The following is a 16,878-nucleotide window of genomic DNA, read 5'->3' as shown; positions in this document are numbered from 1 at the left end:
TTAATAGTGGGAAACTGTGAAAGAGGCAGGAGGTAAGAAAACAGAAATACCACATGAGGGCAGCACACACCAAGGAAACAGTTTGAAAGAATTCATAAGGATTCCGAGTCCACCTTCTCCTCTCTCAGTCTCTAACAAACACAGAGGCTGCAGCTCTCTGCTCTGCTGCTGCCAATAATCTGGATTACTCAACTACACACTCATCCACTTTAAGTCCATTTCACCCCAATTTTAGTTGGCAATATTTATTAAATTTCAATTTACAAAGTATCTTGTAGGCCGTGTTTCTTCATCATCTCCAGGTCTCCTATCTGCAAAACCAGGTGAACTAAAAACATCTTGTTCTCGTGTTCTGCTCTCTCATAACAGAGACTGTTATTTTGCCGTTTTAGTGGATTTAACTGCAGCTCAGAACAAGCATATTGTTCTTCTCATATCAGTGCCTTTCTGTTCTTAGGAAATAATCCTCCCACAAATGTACACTGCCACTTTGGCAAACATAGCAAACATTGGGACTAATTACATCTTACTTTACTGGCTGGATATGGGTGTTGGGTAGGTGTACTGTTCAAATTTCAATTAAATATTTGTACCTGCTGATGTCATCCTGACTGCAATGGGCATGTTTTACAGTGGCTCTGCAGAAGCGAACACCCTGTCTCAGATTTACAACTGTAGCTTTCTTTTTGCCTACATTTGGTGGAAGAAGCTCCATGCATCAACATGGGCAGGTGAGGGGGAGCTTGTTCATTGTCTGCTTCTTTTACAAATTCCTTCTACATAAGTGAGTGTCTTCCTCCCCCTGCAGGCTGGTGTGTTGAATCACTGCAGGACTGGGGCTCCTATATGAAACTGGCCATCCCAAGCACGTTAATGATTTGTTTTGAGTGGTGGGTTTATGAGTATGGGGGATTTTTTTCAGGTAATCAGCAGATTAGATTTCATCAAGTTAATTTGTGGATAACACAGTACCATTGTTAAAGCAGTGATTAATGCTACCTACCTTTAATTTCTTCTTTGTATCATTCAGGAATGATGAGTGAGGATGAGTAGCCCAGCATGCTGTGATGATGGTGGCTTTCATCACCTACATGGTATTTATGTAATGAGCGCTTGTCAAAGCATTGCACTATTTCTTCTGGGGTTTTGTTTTTAGAGATAGGATGAGAAATTCCATTATCCAGGAGAGACTCGGAGTAGAACCGCTGCTCCTCCACATCAAGAGGAGCCAGTTGAGGTGGTTCCAGCATCTGGTAAGGATGCCCCCAGGGCGCCTCCCTAGGGAGGTACTTCGGGCATGTCAGACTGGGAGGAGACCTGGGGAAAGACCCAGGACACGCTGAAAAGACTATAAGTCACTCGGTTGGCGTGGGAATACCCTGGGGTCCACCCAGAGAAGCTGGAAGAGGTGGCTGTGGAAAGAGATGTCTGGGCCTCCCTGTTCAAGCTGTTGCCCCCACGACCCAACTTCGGAACAAGCGGAAGATAATGGATGGATAGATGGATCACCAATTTAAGAATGAATCTTTTCATTTTCAAAACCTGCTTATCCTGCTCAGTGTCATTAGAAGCTATAGTGCCCATCTTCAGCCGTCAAAGGACAAGAGGAGGGTTGCCCCCTGACAGGATGCTAATCAATGACAGGAGGCCGTCCTAGGATCATTCCTAGGATCAGTTTAGGATTAACTTAACATGCATGCTTATGGACTGTAGGGGAAATCGAACACATGCACAGGGAGAACATGCAAACTCCACACGGAATGACCCCAACTGAGATTTGAACTCAGGATTTTCTTTCTGTGAAGCAACAGTGGCAACCAGCTGTACTCTAAAAGTTAACAAGCTAAAGTCTTTAGCTAAAATCTAAACGTATCAAAAGAATAGCTAAAAGCTTAAAGTTGCAAAATGGTATCTACAAACTAAAAGCAACATAATGTTAGCGAGATGCTAAAAGTTGAATAAAGCTAGGTAAATGTAGCAATGTCTAGCTTAAAGCAAAAGTATAGATTCAATGCAATTCAAAAATACTTTATTAATCCCAAAGGGAAATTAATTGTTGTTATAGCTCATCATCCTGGTTTCATTCATGAGTTGTTATAGATGCTGATGGCTGTGGGCAGGAAGGATCTCTTGTAGTGGTCCATCCGACAGAAGAAATTGGCCACAGGTACCGATCCGTCCACAAGGACCCAGCAGACCTCAGTCCTCCTTGGCAGCAGGACTGCCTGAATGCCGGGCAGAACTCCCCGAGCGATGATCACTCCTCCCATCAGCCTGCCAAGTCCCTTGTCGACAACAGCAAACTGCAGGTGCTGGGGCATGATCCTGGTCCTCCCGCTGTCACAATCCGTGTTTCCCACCACCTCCAAGATCTCGGTGGTCAGGCACTAGAGCATCACCTCCAGGTAGATGGGAATGCATCCATGGCATCGCCTTTTCAACTCATTGGGGATTTGGGGCTGTAGTTGAGGAATTATTTGAGCTTTGAGACATTAATCCCAGTTGTAGAAAACCACCTTGTTGTTATGGTTACACATCATAACAAATGTTCAAAATTAAAAAAAGATTTCAGTAAAAATCCTTCCAGCTGCACAGCATCCGATACCAGATGAAGTAATCATCCAAAAACAAAAGTGATTTACATCCAGAAAAAGAGGAATTAAAGTTTTCAAAAGCAAAATCTCAGAATGAATGTAACAGCTACTCCAACATGCACCCACCCCGAGTGGCACAATTCTAGAACAGTGTAAAATTCTAGATAAAGTGTAAAATTAGTAAAGTCTAGCTAAACGTAAGAAAAGTTAGTTCTGTTGCTAAGAGTAGTAAAAGACTGTCTAAATGTAGCAGTACATTAGCTAAAAGCTAACAGTAGCAAAAAAGTAGCCAAAAGGATAAAGTAGCAAAATGGTAACTAAAATCTGAAAGTAGCAGAAAAAGACAAATAGACAAGTGGGCTTAAGTAGCTTTTAGAGAACAATGTTTTTGAAAGGAATGAGTAAATCTCACTGTTCTTTTTTTCCAGTGGGGGAATATTTTTAAATGTTTTTCTTTCAGCTGCTCCTTTATGCAGAAGTCGCCACAAAAAACAAACTCGCAAGAAATATTTGGCAATCGTTTTTCACTGGGTGCCCAACATGACACAAATTGTGCTTGATCCTGCAGCCTCAGAATTAGGCTGCAGCTCTGACCACCATGTCATCGTAACACTACATTCAATGTAAATAAACTTTAAAGAATGAATGGTATAAAAACTAAAAGTCATTTCATCCATCTCCTCAATGAGTGTAATATTTTGGTATATAAATAGCACAATGCATGCAGAAGTAGTCGGATTGCAAAAAAGAAGTACAGAAAATAATAGAGAAACGTTTTGAAAGAAGAATTCGTATTTTACTCATTTATACTTTTATGGTGACAACTCAAAGGATTAACTCACCTAATTTGTACAATTTCAATTAAAATAACTGGAAATGCTTGAAAGGGTTAAATTCTTATTGTCTCCAATTGCGTCCATATTTTGAACAGCCATTCTGTAAATACATTCACTTTGAAGGGATAAAAATCTGATTATTGTTGGGAAGTTTCCTCCACTGACCAGATCTGGAGTTAGTTCATTGTCTTTTCACGTTTCATCATTCGGAACATTTTTCCTTTCAAGTCCCACATGCTGATCTTTGTTGTGACCACAGCCTGCTTTGTTGTCTTTGTGTTACAATCTCTGTTGTTTCAGCTGGCCTGGTCGACTTCCAGGGAAGCTGTGGCCGCAGTAAGAGCTCCATCCCTGGCAGCATCCAGAAAACAACGATGCAGGGGAAAAGTGAGACACATTCGTGAAAGGAGCTACACTTTAAACATGGAGGTGTCCAGTGACAAGCTTTTCTGTTGCAGCTGGGTGCACCACAGGGTTCCTGTGGCCCACCGAGAGGAACTGTACCACATCCTGAGGATGACGGGACCTCTGGTAAGAACAGGCGTTGTTTACATGTTGAGACTGTCTGGACAGTGATTTCAACAGATAGTAGTTTCAAGAGAAGAATGATGGCAGTCTTTCTCTGTCAAAAGGTTAGGAGCTGTACAACTTGCCAACAGAGATCAATAAACTTAAAACATTGGCACATTTTTGGTGTTGAACTGTAGCAGCATCAAAGCACATCTGTCCGAGCAAGGTATCACAGCAAAGATGGCCTTTTCTCCCAAAATGCAGTGCAGATTAGACTTTGCTGATTTTGTTGAACAAGGAATTGTTAATTGAATTGGTAACATTAACACAATCAGAGAAGAAGCTAAAATGAGTAAAACTATAGTTACAAGCTCAAATTAACAAAGCCACAGCTAAAATAGAAAAGCTGTAGCTAAAAGCTGAAATCAGGTAAACAGCAGTTAAAAACATAAATTAACTTAAAAAATTGCTTAAAAATAAAATTACCAACACATGAGTTAATACCCAAAACAACATAACTGTAGATAAATACTTACATTAGCAAAAATAATTATAAAAGTAAAAAAAAAAATTTGAGTTAAAGACTAAATGTAGCAAAACTATAGCTAAAACCTAAAATTAGCATACGACAACTAAAATAGAGCAAGTTGTGAACGCTGAAGTAGCTTTTAGTGAATTATGTTTTTGAAAGAGTTACTACAGGAAACATTTGTAATTAAAATGAGATATTTCTAAAAGTAGACAAGTTACAAATACGTAAAGTCATTTTACACTTTTCCTGGCTGAGGTGAACTTTTGTGTGCGCAGAAGCATATTCCTCCCAAAAACACACAGAAAAAACTTAAAAGTTCATGCTCAATAATACAGACACAAACCCAACAAAGTTTAGTCATGACATCTGGATGGTTAATATTTTTGCCGATATGTTTTGTCCTTCATCCAGAGGACTTCATCAGTCCAAGGAGCCACAATAAAACTGATTCCCACAAGCAGCACACTCCGATAGTGGCAAAAACAGTTTGCTGGTAATAAGATGATTTCTGGGGCCCACCCTCTCCCCCGTCAACTTGGGGTCAAACGGAGTCAACAAACAAAGAAACTGTCCAGATGATCTGACTGAATATTGTTGGATTTTTTAAATCTGGATTAGTGAGCATGAACTTTTATGTTTTGAACCACTTTGGCTATGACTGACTCAGAGGAGTTGACGGGGGAGAGGGTGGGCCCCAGAAACCATCTTATCACCAGCAAACTGTTTTTTTTTTCCCACTATTGGAGTGTGCTGCTTGTGGGAATCAGTTTGTTTGTGGCTCCTCGAACTGAAGAAGCCCTTTGGATCAAGGACCAAACGTCTCAACAAAAAAAAAAACTGTCCAGATGACCAGACTGAACATTGCTGGATACAGAAGAAACTACACACAGGGAAACATTAGCATGGTTGCTGCTGAATCAGCATTCACTAAAACAGTGAAATATCTTCCTCGAGCCTGCAGCTGGTTGACCTGCGGTCCTGTTGTCTTTCTAGCTGCTGTCTCGAATTCTTAATTACCTTCTTCCGTTTGTGGTGACGATGTTCTGTGGGCGTCTGGGAAATGAAGTGATGGCCGGCTATGGATTAGCCTCTGCTGTAAGTGCTGTTTCACGTAAACTCATGGAGGCTCATTTTACATAATGACGAACAAAGAATGTTTTCCAGCAGCGTTTTGCAAAGAAAATGACTTATTTTTAAATTTAAGATGGTTCAGTCACAGTTATACTTAATAATGCTTCTTCTGATGTTTCCATTTCAGACCATTAATGTTACCTCTGCTGCAACCGGATATGGTCTGGGTTTGGCATGTGATACTCTAGTATCTCAGGTCAGAAAGACGGTTTTATATAACCATTTATTAAACAACTGTTTTGTTAATGAAACCAAATATTTGGTTCTGGTTCTCTGTTCAAAATATGCATTATACTGACAGACGTTTGGAGGTAAGAACCTGCTGCAGGTGGGAGTGATCCTTCAGCGGGGCATCATCATCCTCATGTTGTTCTGTTTGCCCTGCTGGGGGCTCCTCATCAATGCTCAGGCCATCCTGCTGTGTCTGGGGCAGGACCCCGAGGTGGCCAGGTAAAGTAGTAAATATGTTGCAACAATATAATTATAACAACGATCATGGAATGGTCGAGTCTTTTCCTATAAATTACTTCAAACTAGCTTTACATTCATTTTTGTTTAATAACCCTAAAATTTCTCTTCATAAATACTTTTAAACACCAAACTTCACAGAAAGATTCCCATTATAACAAAACTATTATCAAGAAATGACCTAACTTGTGTAATAAATCATATTTAGGAAAACTTGTAAAAAATAAGAAGTTAAGAAAATAAGTCACCCTACTTGTCTAATTATCATTAATTTAAACATTAAAAAAATTGTAATTCCTTCAAGATTATATTCTCACCTGAAGTGGAAACTTCTTGAACTTTTAAAGTTTCCACAAGTGTTTTGTTTTTGAAATTGTCCACTGCTTGATCTCATTAGAGGTTTTGTGTTTTCAGAATTGCCCAGCTTTACATCACAGCTTTCCTCCCTGCAGTGCCTGTAAGTCACTTTTATTCCCAATTTTCTTCTCACATCACACATTGTCAGGTAATAAAAAGACAATTAAAAATGAAATCTCTGTAGGCTATGTTTCTGCATCATCTTCAGGTGTCTTACCTGCAGAATCAGGTGAGATTTTGTCCTAAACATGGAACATTGTCTACTTTGATTCTGAATCATCAAATCTTTGTGTGCAGAAATATTAATCTTCCTTAATTTTTTCTGACATTTTATTAAATGTGAATGTTATTTAAATCACATTTTCTTGTATTTGTGTCTCAGGGTATAATTTTTCCACAAATGTACAGTGCTGCTTTGGCAAACCTTGCAAACGGGGTCACAAACTACATCTTCCTTTACTGGCTGGATTTGGGAGTTGGGTATGCATGCTCGTGTAGCTCAAGTCACCATCTAAGGTTTTATTTAAATGGTAAAAGCCCCTTTAGCACTTCTCTCTTGTGTTTTGCAGTGGATCTGCAGCAGCAAACACTCTGTCTCAGATTTATATCTGTGTTTTTCTATTTGCTTACATCCGGTGGAAGAAGCTCCATGTAACCACATGGGCAGGTGACGGATGGTTGTAGTTTAATGGTTGATCGCACAATGAGCTTCTTTTTTTACAAGGTTTTCAGTGTCTTCCTCCTCCTGCAGGCTGGACTACAGAATCACTTCAGGAGTGGGGCTCCTACATGAAACTAGCCATTCCCAGTACATTAATGAAGTGTTTCGAGTGGTGGGTTTATGAGTTTGGGGGATTTTTTGCAGGTAATCCAATTTATTTAATCTGTATATAAAGGGGGAAAACATTGGAGAAAGTATTTTAGCACTCCTTGTCTACTGTTCAGGAATGCTGAGTGAAGATGAGCTTGCAGCCCAGCATGCTGTGATGATGGTGACCTTCATCACCTATATGGTACTGAGATGCGACTGCATTATAGAGCCGTTTCACTTTAAATTTGGTATCAAACTCTTTTTCATGCTTATCATGTATACGTTATGTTATGTCAAAAAGTTTTTAATAGTACAATTGACCATGTGATCAATCGTAAAGCACAAAGTATGAAGAAAAGGCTAATAGGCTTATAGCCAAAAACTTATAGGCCGAAGTGACGTAATTATGGATATTTTCCTCCATATTTACAGACCAATTTTTGGCTGAGATATGACCGTTTTCATTCATTCTGACTGAAAAAAAAATTGCACAGTACCATTTTCAGCCAATAGATGGCAGCAGAGTAGTAGTAGCAGTATGGCATGTGTATGCTCTTCAAGCTCATAAAACAATTTTTTTTGAAAATGCTATGGTTTGAAAGCATGTTGCATTACCTCATATTAAACTTCAACAATTTTGCATGACACCACTTGTTTAGATTTAATTATTATTTTTGCAGTTTTCTCAACCAAACATGGCTCGTGTTATGAAGCCAATGTGCTGCACAGATTGGACCATTAACTGAATAAACCATGTCATGCTTATGAAATTTAATATATGAGCTAATGTTATATTCTTCCTCTGGTATTCCTGTGATAGAAGAGTTTTATTAGCATGATAAACTATATAAAACAGGCCCTCATATAGCCAATTAGTCAGTCTGGACAAAGACTTTTAGCCATTTTTCCTTACTCCATGCTCTAAAATAATGCCACAACTGATATGGTACTATCTATTGACAAGTATTACACAGACTACTTTAAAAATGATCAGCCTACTCCTTTACTTGTGAATCCATAGTTCCCACTTGGGATTCAAGCTGCAGCATGCGCTCGAGTTGGGAACGCTCTTGGTGCTGGAGACAGCGCCAGGGCAATCCTTACCAGCAAGGTGTCGCTCAGTCTTGCAGGTCAGGTAAAAAATGGATTATTTGGATTTTCTTCAGAGTCTCTGCTGTTTGATAGAATTCTCACCCTCTTTTCCCCAGTTACCTTTGTGCTTGCTGAAGGTCTTGTGCTCGGTTCCACTAAAACAGTGATTGGCTTCATCTTCACCTCTGACGAGTGAGTGAGCCGTCATCATCCCATTTCAGTACTTTAATAAAATGAAAAACTTTAATGATTGTCGTTTTCAGAAGGATCGTAGGTCTGGTGTCACATTTGATGAATGCTTATTGTTTCCTTCAGTTCTTTGATGGGCTTGTGGTGAGTCTTATACCTTGCAGTTTTTACATTAAAAATGACGTATGTTGAATATATAATGAAAATATTAGTGTTTGCAGAGATTACCAAATGAGTGAAAGGACAAGTAGAAGAATGAAAAATGTCTTTTTCCTCCAGTGTGTGTGCACAGGCATCTTCTTGGGTGCAGGCAAGCAGAAGATCCCAGCTATTGCTAATTTCATCGGATATTACTGCATAGGACTTTCACTCAGCGTCACTTTAATGTTTGTTGCAAAACTGAGAGTTTTAGGTATTTAAGAAATGATTGTATTTTGGATTTTCATAAAGTAGCATTTTCCTCTGAAGCCCACATTTCACCTTACAGAGTTATCTTTTTTCTTGATGAAGGTTTTTGGGTGGGCCTCCTGGTTTGTGTCATTTTGCAATCCACCTTCTACGTCATTGTGATTTTCAGGCTCGACTGGGAAAAAGCCACAGAGGAGGTGACGTATAGTTAATCAGGGTTATGAAAGGATCTGTATTTTGAACTAAGATGGTAGAAAAGTTTTTTTTGTTGACTGCTTTCATGCAGGCCGTGAAACGAGCCCACATGTCAGACTCCAGGGGGACAGCTGATCAGGCAGCCTGCAATGAAAAAGTAGGTACACCGCTAAACTCGATTCATGTTCAAGGTTTTATTTGGACATATTTGCTCATAAGATTAGCCTGCAATCTAATACAGATTAAACTAATTGGTACTGTGATGCTTTCACGCAGCCAGTGGCCGGCTACATGGCTGTCAGCACAGACTGCCATGATGGAAATGCTGAGAGGGAGGGAGGACATGTGGTCCAGCTGCCAAGAGGCAATCGTCTCTCCACTTCTCAGCTGATCATCCGGCGAGGCCTCATTATGTTTGCAGCCATTGCTCTGCTTGCTGTAGGAGCAATGGTGCACTTCCTGGTCCCTTTGCCAGTGATCCATTCTACAGAAAGCAACCATACTATGAACTGGATGAATGCAAGCTCTACTCCTGATACAATTTTCGTCACCGAGCTGGTCCCAAATAAAGAGTCAGCGTAAACCATAAGGTTTCTGTTTATTGTTAGCTCTTTGGCAGCATGTAGTGGCACAACTGCCAACAGGAAGAGTTAAATAACATTTTGAAGTTCTAAAGTGCAGGGAGTGTTACTGATTATGAACCGTTTCTCCTTCTGCCGTCTCCTCCTGCTTATCTCAGCGTGTGCCCATCCTGGTCCTGCTAGGTCACGCAGTGCCAACATTCACATTTTCACTGGTGGCAAAGAATCATCCACCTGACTTCAGTGGACTGTGCCGTCATGTGACCAGCAGGTTTATAATGATTCCGATCATTAAGATTGCTAGCATGACAACCAGAGCCAGACATCTTCGCCAAAGCGGAGTCATGCGAGAGGGTTTACATCCCAGTATTTTAACTGCTGGTTCGTCTTGAGCTTCAGCCAGGTCAACGGCGTTCGTTTGATCCAGGGAGTTCTCGGCATCCTCTGGCTGGGGACCTAGTCATCCAAATACAAACAAGCCTTGTTTAGAGACTTTAAAAGGAATCCCTGATATTCTTTTGAAAAGTCGGTTGTTGTGATTTGTTCATTTTTATTAGTTTTCTACAATAAAAGGTCTGGTAGTTTAACATCAAAGTCTCTTTTCTAACTTTATATGCTAAACCAGTGGGTGGACTATAGTACTGCTACTGTGTTATGGTGTAGGACATTTATCAATTCTCTGATTTTTATAATTTCCATTAAAACTTCTAGTAGCTATCATTTCCATATATTCAAGGATACAGAGACTGAGCAGGAACTAATCTTTTTGTAAACTAAACAATGTAAGAAATACCCTGATGTATGCTCTATAATCCAGGTAGATTAATCCAACAAGGTTTAGTCAAGTCTTCTGGACAGATTAGTCTTTGTTGAAACGTTTCGTCTTCTTTCCAAAAAACCTTCAGTCTTTTTCAGTTTTGCTGCAACAAACTCAGTCTTATCATTGTCATCTGCAAACTACCTGATCCACTATGAAAGGTTATGTTTGGAAGATTGTTGCAGCTCCTCAGACTGAAGAAGTCTTTTGGATAGAAGGTGAAACTTTTCAACAAAGAAGAACCTGTCCAGAGGACCTGACTCAACCTTGTTGAATGTAAAATACTTTTGCCAACTGTCTTACCTGTGTCAATGAAGATCTCATGCACGCCCGCCCTGATCTGAGCCTGCAGGGAAAATAAAAATCATAGATAAAGGGATACCAGCCTTGTCTTGTTGTGTGAGAATGTTTGAGCTTAAACTTTCACCTCGACTGTAGCCGTCTTCCAGTTCATTTTGACCAGATACAAAATGAGGAATACACACTGCAATGATACACAAATAAACAATCCAGTCCACAGACCTGGGAAAAAGAAAAAGAAGCATGTCATTCATTTTGCTCAACTGTTTTGAGATCTGAAATGGATGACTCAAATTTTTAATCCAAACATTTTTACAGTCCCAGCTTGAAACTTTACCTTTGATTCCTAACTTAGCTGCAAACATCAGTGACACTCCAATAGGAAAACCAATCCCATAATATCCCACAATGTTGCAAATCGCACCAACCATCTGTTTACCTGCTCCTCTTATGATGCTACCAGAGGCAACCTAGTCATACACAGAAACAAATGTGCTTTAATTATTAAAAAAAGAGAAATGTCATAAAAACTTTAAGTTTTGTTCAAGCAAAATAACCAAGATACCCACAGACATGGCATCCAGGAGGACAAATGGAGAATAAAACGATATAACGTCAGCAACTCTTTCCCTGATTTGTCTGAAAGAAGACATATCTGAGAATTAAAAAAACAAATCAGTTTGGATGTCCTCAGCTCTTCATTGTTTTCGTCAGTTTATCACATAATGAACAGTAATGGCGCCGCTAGCTTCAGGTTAATGTGTAAAATAATATGCAAGCCAATTTCATGGATTTCTGTGAACACAATGACTCATGTAAACGGTCAAAGGTTGTTTAAACAGGAATCCTCTCCAAGAACTGAGGCCAGTCTTGTATATGTGAATACAGCACACCTTGGGAAGTCTTTGTACACCATAACTGGAGTTAATGCTTAAACATGCACCTACTCATCATATGTAAAAACGTAAGAGATGTGATCCTTCAGGCTCCCAATGAGAATCGCCAAGCAAACAGACACCGACCCTGGGGTGAAAAGCAAGAGATGAAAGTCAGTATTTTCTGCAGCGTGTCTGATATTTTCACACTCTTCTACAGATTTCCTGGTAAACAAGAATTCATAAACGGATTAAAAAAACAAACACGTGAAATGAAGTGGTTTCTCTTCCTGTGGAAACCCTGATACAACCATCACAGTTGTTTTCCTTAGATTTTACTCTGTTCATTTTCTGCAGGGTTTTTCTGTATGTAATACTTTGTTCTATTTGAGTTAATTTTCATTCAGCTCACTCTGCAGATGGGTCCTGTGACTTTTGGTTTGTGTGAATTTCATATTTTTCCAAATATTTGTACTTTACTAATATTTTTCCCTCATAGAAATACACAGATATAATCAGTTCCTTGTTTACTGTGATCTCTGCTTCAGAATATTTGCTCTGTTTTCGTCTTTTGCTTTTACAGAGCCTTTTACTACTTTTAGCTTTTGGCTAACATTCTACATTTAGTCAGCTTTGTTACCTTTAGCTTTTAGAAACCCTTCAGCTAATTTAGCTAGTTTTTAGCTACCCTTTTGCTGATGTAGCTTTTAACTAACCTGTTGCTTCATTTAGCTTTTAGCTAGCCTTTTGCTCCTTTTGGCCTCAATCTAATGGACTGATTGGTTAGTCTTAAATTGTCCCTATAGTTGTTTGTCTTTATGTGGTCCTGTGATGGACTTGCGACCTGTCCAGGGTGTGTACCATCTCTCACACAGTGATGTCTGGACATGAGCACCAGTGACCTCGCGACCCGAAAAAAAAGCTGGTAAAGATAATAGATGGATAGATTGATCTTTTAGCCAACATTTAGTTACTTTGGGCATTTCGCTAACATTTAGCTACTTTTGTCTTTTAACTAGTGTTTTGTTCAAACATTTCAGCTTTTTCCAAAAAATATACAAGCAGCCATTCAGCTCCCAGTTTTCACAATATTCTCCCAGATGGGCATTTGAAGCTTCAAGAAGCACTGAAGCTTTTCTTATAATTATGCCGAAAAAGCTTCAAAGCTTCAATGAGGGGAGACAACTGGTGAACACAGGAGCCATGACCTCATGAGTGTGACTGAAGTGCTGACTGTTTCAATCCCATGTCAGCAAATAAAGTTTATGGAAGATTGGTCAATCATATTTTGTACAAAATAATGATTATCCAACTGATGATCTGCATTAAGCATTAAAAATAAAGGGTTTTCTTGACAATCAGAAGTACAACAAAGATATCTGATTTAAAAAAATAAATATTTGTTTTTGGAAAGAAAACAACAAATGTGTGTGTGCTTGTGTGTGTATACTCATTAAAATTATTAACTCAAATTGTAGGTTCTAGGAAACATTATGTTTTATTTGGTAGAATAAGATCAAATTGATCCCAAACCTTTGAACTCATTTTATTGAAAATTGTCAAACTACACTTGTTTTACTTTCCATAATTCTACCTCCTCACAACTCTTCATCATTTTAAGAATAATGATGCATCTTAATATCTTGTGCAGCACCAAAGCATTCAAATCACCAAAGCATTCAAATCTGTAAAACTGTGATCAGCTCAGAACGCACTGAAACTTTCTGAGTCAATATACAGTAGAGGGAAATGAAGCAGCGATGACATCATTCGAACATCATTTGTCATGCGACGGTGGTGTTTTGATACAAGCTCCGACACGGTGTTATGAATCACTGCTTCAGGAAGAGTGACACAAGCTCTGGTGTCCATATTGTTTAGCCATCACTACCAGAACGTTAGATAGTTTTCACTCGTGTTCGTGTGTTTTTGAAAGCTCTGCCCTGCACTTGTTTCTTGTTATGTTACATTAATTGAATCATATGTGCAGCATTTCCAAAAAAAAAAATTCACTGACCTGCACAAAACATTGTGGTTTTTGCAGACAGCTTGGCCTGACTGGTTTCTCCAGCTCCCAAAGCGTTTCCAACTCTCACACTGCCAGCCACACTGAAACCCATGGGAAACTACTCCGCAAAATAAGCATCTTGTTTAAAATGTTGCTCAGTTAAATACAGCATGCGAGTCATATCACTGGATAAAAATATACAATTGTTTTTAGATTATTTCGACAGAAAAAGGGCTCACCAGGTAGGCAACGTTTGCCAGTTCGTATACGACCGACTGAGCTCCGAGTTCCACCTCGCTTATTAGACCTTTCAAAGACAGACAAGTTTTGGATCAGTTTCAGTAAATAGGAATTCTTCCATAATTATAATTTTGCTTGTGGCAGTACCTGCAAGAAAGCCCCCGATCTCATATGTCCACCACTCAACGCACAGCATGATCATGGCAGGGATGGCCAAACGAATAAATGAGCCCCAGTCCTCCAGGCATTCTTTAGTCCAGCCTGAACAATGGAGCAAAATCTAATTAGAGATATTAACATGCTGTGTTGTACAATTTACGTTAAAAGTTGCTAAAAACGTGCTCAAAGTTTCGAACTTCACAAGTGAAAAACCTTTTGTCTGTCAGGTCTCTTTAATGTGTTGCCACATTCACGTAAATGCAAAGAAATGCTTCATTTATGCCGTTTATTAGGAGAATCGCCATTTGTGTGGCTTAAATCACATTTATGCATGCATCTAAATATGATCCACGCCATTTGACTTATAAAAACAGAGGTTCAACCCCAGGTGATCCGTCTGTACTCTGTTCCAGTTTCATAGCTTTTAGTTCCTGATCTACCGTCTCTACATTGCACTGATTTGCCCTTTGCTCTCTGCTGATTGCCTCTTCATAAACTTCTCATATTTACAAGTAAATAAAAGTCACTGTACAACTCTGTCTGGGCTGCTGCGTCAGCTTCACAAGTCCTGAGCTCCTTGATGAACTGTGTGTAGGTGTATTTGTTTCTTACAGTATAGCTGCCTCTGAAATAAACGGTATTGTTGACGTGTAACAAACTCGCCACATATAGATCTATAGATATATAAAACTATGAACATCTAGATGACTTCCTTTGCATTCTTGTTCGTTTGATTCACTCAGATGTTTCTTAATAACTCGGTGCAACATCTCGTCTGATTAGGATCACTGCAGTCCATGCTCACCTGCCCAGGTGGCTTTGTGAAGGCCTTTCCACATGATGTAACCATAGAGACATCCAGCCATGGCAAATTGGGAGAAAGAGTTGGCAAGAGCAGAGCCTCTGTAAAAAGTATTTTATTATGCAATATTTTTATAATTCCAGCTATAAACCCAATGCAGATTATAAAAAAGTTAAAAAATAAAACTCACTTTACTCCCATTTTTAACACGAAAATAACAATGTAGTTGATGAGGGCATTAAGAAGATTGACAACAAAGCCTGTGATCACCTGCGGCCAAATGATGCCCTAAAATGAAAGCGCTGAATGAGTTTTGTGGTTTTAACAGAAAAAAAAAAGATGCATCTGCAGTTCTGTGCATTTTTTAGAATATCTTAATACATTTTGTGATTTATGTACAACTAATTCACCTCATGAGTTCGATTCAAATACCATGTGTAATCAGTCAAAAATGACTATAACAATATAAACTGCTCAGATACTGAGCTGAAGTTTGATGTGGTCGAAGCCGAGAATCACTTCAAAAGCTTTCAGAGGAGTGTTTGTTAGCGAAATATCTTGTGAACCACTGAATGATTTTAATCAAAAATATCAGGAAATATTCAATGAATATTTCAACTGAAAACATTTAGCGATAACCCAGTTCAAGATGGCCACCACATCATCAAGGTTAGAAAAGAATGGACATTTATCAAAGAACTGCATTTGAGCGTCAGATTGCTTCATGTCTCGATGCTGCATGTAATTACGTATACAGTAAATATATTTGGTTTTTAGATTTAAATGGTCATTTTGGCATTAAATAGCAGCGACCATAATACATAGTTCATTCAAAAAATTCTAGGCCTTAACTTTTTAAAGAGGGACCAAGTCATGAGTAACGTTCCAGACATAGAATATTAAGCTGCCTCACTTTAGCTTATTGTGGGGTGGGGGTGTTCAGTGACATACCTGGTTTTGTAGATATCTTGATTCTAATGAATACATAAAAGCAGCCTGTTGAAAAAAAATAAAAATAAAAAATGAGCGGGGATGTTTATAGGAGTTCAGAGAGGAGACGAGCAGCTAATAAACCATCAGTTCAACAGAATAAATATTGATCAAATGTGAATTTATTGTGTCGATCTAAAAAGTTGACCAAGAAATATCTAATTTTTAAAATATATTTCAATTATTTAAGTAAAAATGTTGAAATTAAACTTTTTTTTTTTCAAGAAAGACTTGGAAAAAATAAATACCATTCCTAAAGTTTGGGTTTTTAAAGGAAGCAGACATTCTAATTAATTTCCTTTATAGTGCCGGGGGAAGTTTACATAAAAAACAAGTCAAACTGTATTTTTGTGACTTCAAAATGGAACTAAAGTTTCTAGGAGATGTAGAAAGAACTATAACAATAATTTCACTCTACCTTGAAACTGATTTCATCCTATTAAAAAAAGTGTTAGAATTAAAAAAGTATTTCAATATTTAACCACTGAAGCCAGTTTTGTATTTATTCATTTATGTAAATACTGAGCGGGTGACGTTTATCTTGGACGCAAACTGAAGGAAACCGTGTTATTGATTAATTTTATTTATTTTAGATTTTAAGTTTATTTAATTTTGCAGCATCCAGGCTAGAGCAATGATAAAAACAACCGAAAACCAGACGTATTTACCATTAGTTTATGTTTAAAATCAATTAAAATAGGTACACTCACAGGAAGTGCTGGCATGAAGATATTCACGTACAGCTGAGCCAACCTACAGAGACATTTTTGATCAGAGTCAACACTTTTTTTTTTTCCCAAAACTAAATAAAAACAGAAAAAAGATTAAAATCCTCACTTGGCTACTTCTGGCTCCTGTTTGACAGCCAGAAGGATGGGCTCCGTGTTGACCAGGACGGCCCAGCAGGGGAAACACGCCAGCAGCAAAATGAGGATTGCCCGTTGCAGAATGACTCCAACTCTCACGAGGTTACCACTTCCATA

General features: G+C 38.7%; 2 protein-coding genes across 2 annotated transcripts in view; one reads left to right on the top strand and one right to left on the bottom strand.

The window, feature by feature from the left end:
- The first annotated feature begins 3,853 nt into the window (after positions 1-3,853).
- On the top strand, positions 3,854-9,705 carry LOC119410938 (multidrug and toxin extrusion protein 1-like). The gene is made up of 17 exons (XM_037677858.1): positions 3,854-3,961; positions 5,466-5,567; positions 5,731-5,799; positions 5,905-6,053; positions 6,486-6,528; positions 6,613-6,657; positions 6,811-6,908; positions 6,998-7,095; positions 7,180-7,293; positions 7,374-7,441; positions 8,261-8,369; positions 8,448-8,523; positions 8,595-8,664; positions 8,800-8,932; positions 9,031-9,125; positions 9,215-9,280; positions 9,400-9,705. The coding sequence occupies exons 1-17, from the start codon at positions 3,854-3,856 to the stop codon at positions 9,703-9,705; spliced, it is 1,749 nt and encodes a 582-aa protein (XP_037533786.1).
- A 36-nt stretch (positions 9,706-9,741) lies between these two features.
- Positions 9,742-16,878, bottom strand: part of slc47a3 (solute carrier family 47 member 3) — a 7,840-nt gene continuing 703 nt past the window's right edge. The window contains exons 4-17 of the mRNA XM_037677857.1: positions 16,733-16,878; positions 16,606-16,648; positions 15,857-15,901; positions 15,096-15,193; positions 14,909-15,006; positions 14,092-14,205; positions 13,944-14,011; positions 13,714-13,822; positions 11,769-11,844; positions 11,391-11,460; positions 11,159-11,291; positions 10,949-11,043; positions 10,825-10,867; positions 9,742-10,160 (exon numbers count right to left, since the gene is read on the bottom strand). The exon at positions 16,733-16,878 is cut by the window's right edge and continues 1 nt beyond it. Coding sequence (XP_037533785.1) covers positions 9,961-10,160; positions 10,825-10,867; positions 10,949-11,043; positions 11,159-11,291; positions 11,391-11,460; positions 11,769-11,844; positions 13,714-13,822; positions 13,944-14,011; positions 14,092-14,205; positions 14,909-15,006; positions 15,096-15,193; positions 15,857-15,901; positions 16,606-16,648; positions 16,733-16,878 — 1,338 coding nt within the window. The 3' untranslated portion in view covers positions 9,742-9,960. The remainder of the gene's footprint in view (positions 10,161-10,824; positions 10,868-10,948; positions 11,044-11,158; positions 11,292-11,390; positions 11,461-11,768; positions 11,845-13,713; positions 13,823-13,943; positions 14,012-14,091; positions 14,206-14,908; positions 15,007-15,095; positions 15,194-15,856; positions 15,902-16,605; positions 16,649-16,732) is intronic.

Source organism: Nematolebias whitei, chromosome 6, assembly GCF_014905685.2.
Source record: "Nematolebias whitei isolate Nwh7 chromosome 6, NemWhi1, whole genome shotgun sequence".
NCBI lineage: Eukaryota > Metazoa > Chordata > Actinopteri > Cyprinodontiformes > Rivulidae > Nematolebias > Nematolebias whitei.
This window is presented reverse-complemented; position numbering and strand designations above follow the sequence as displayed.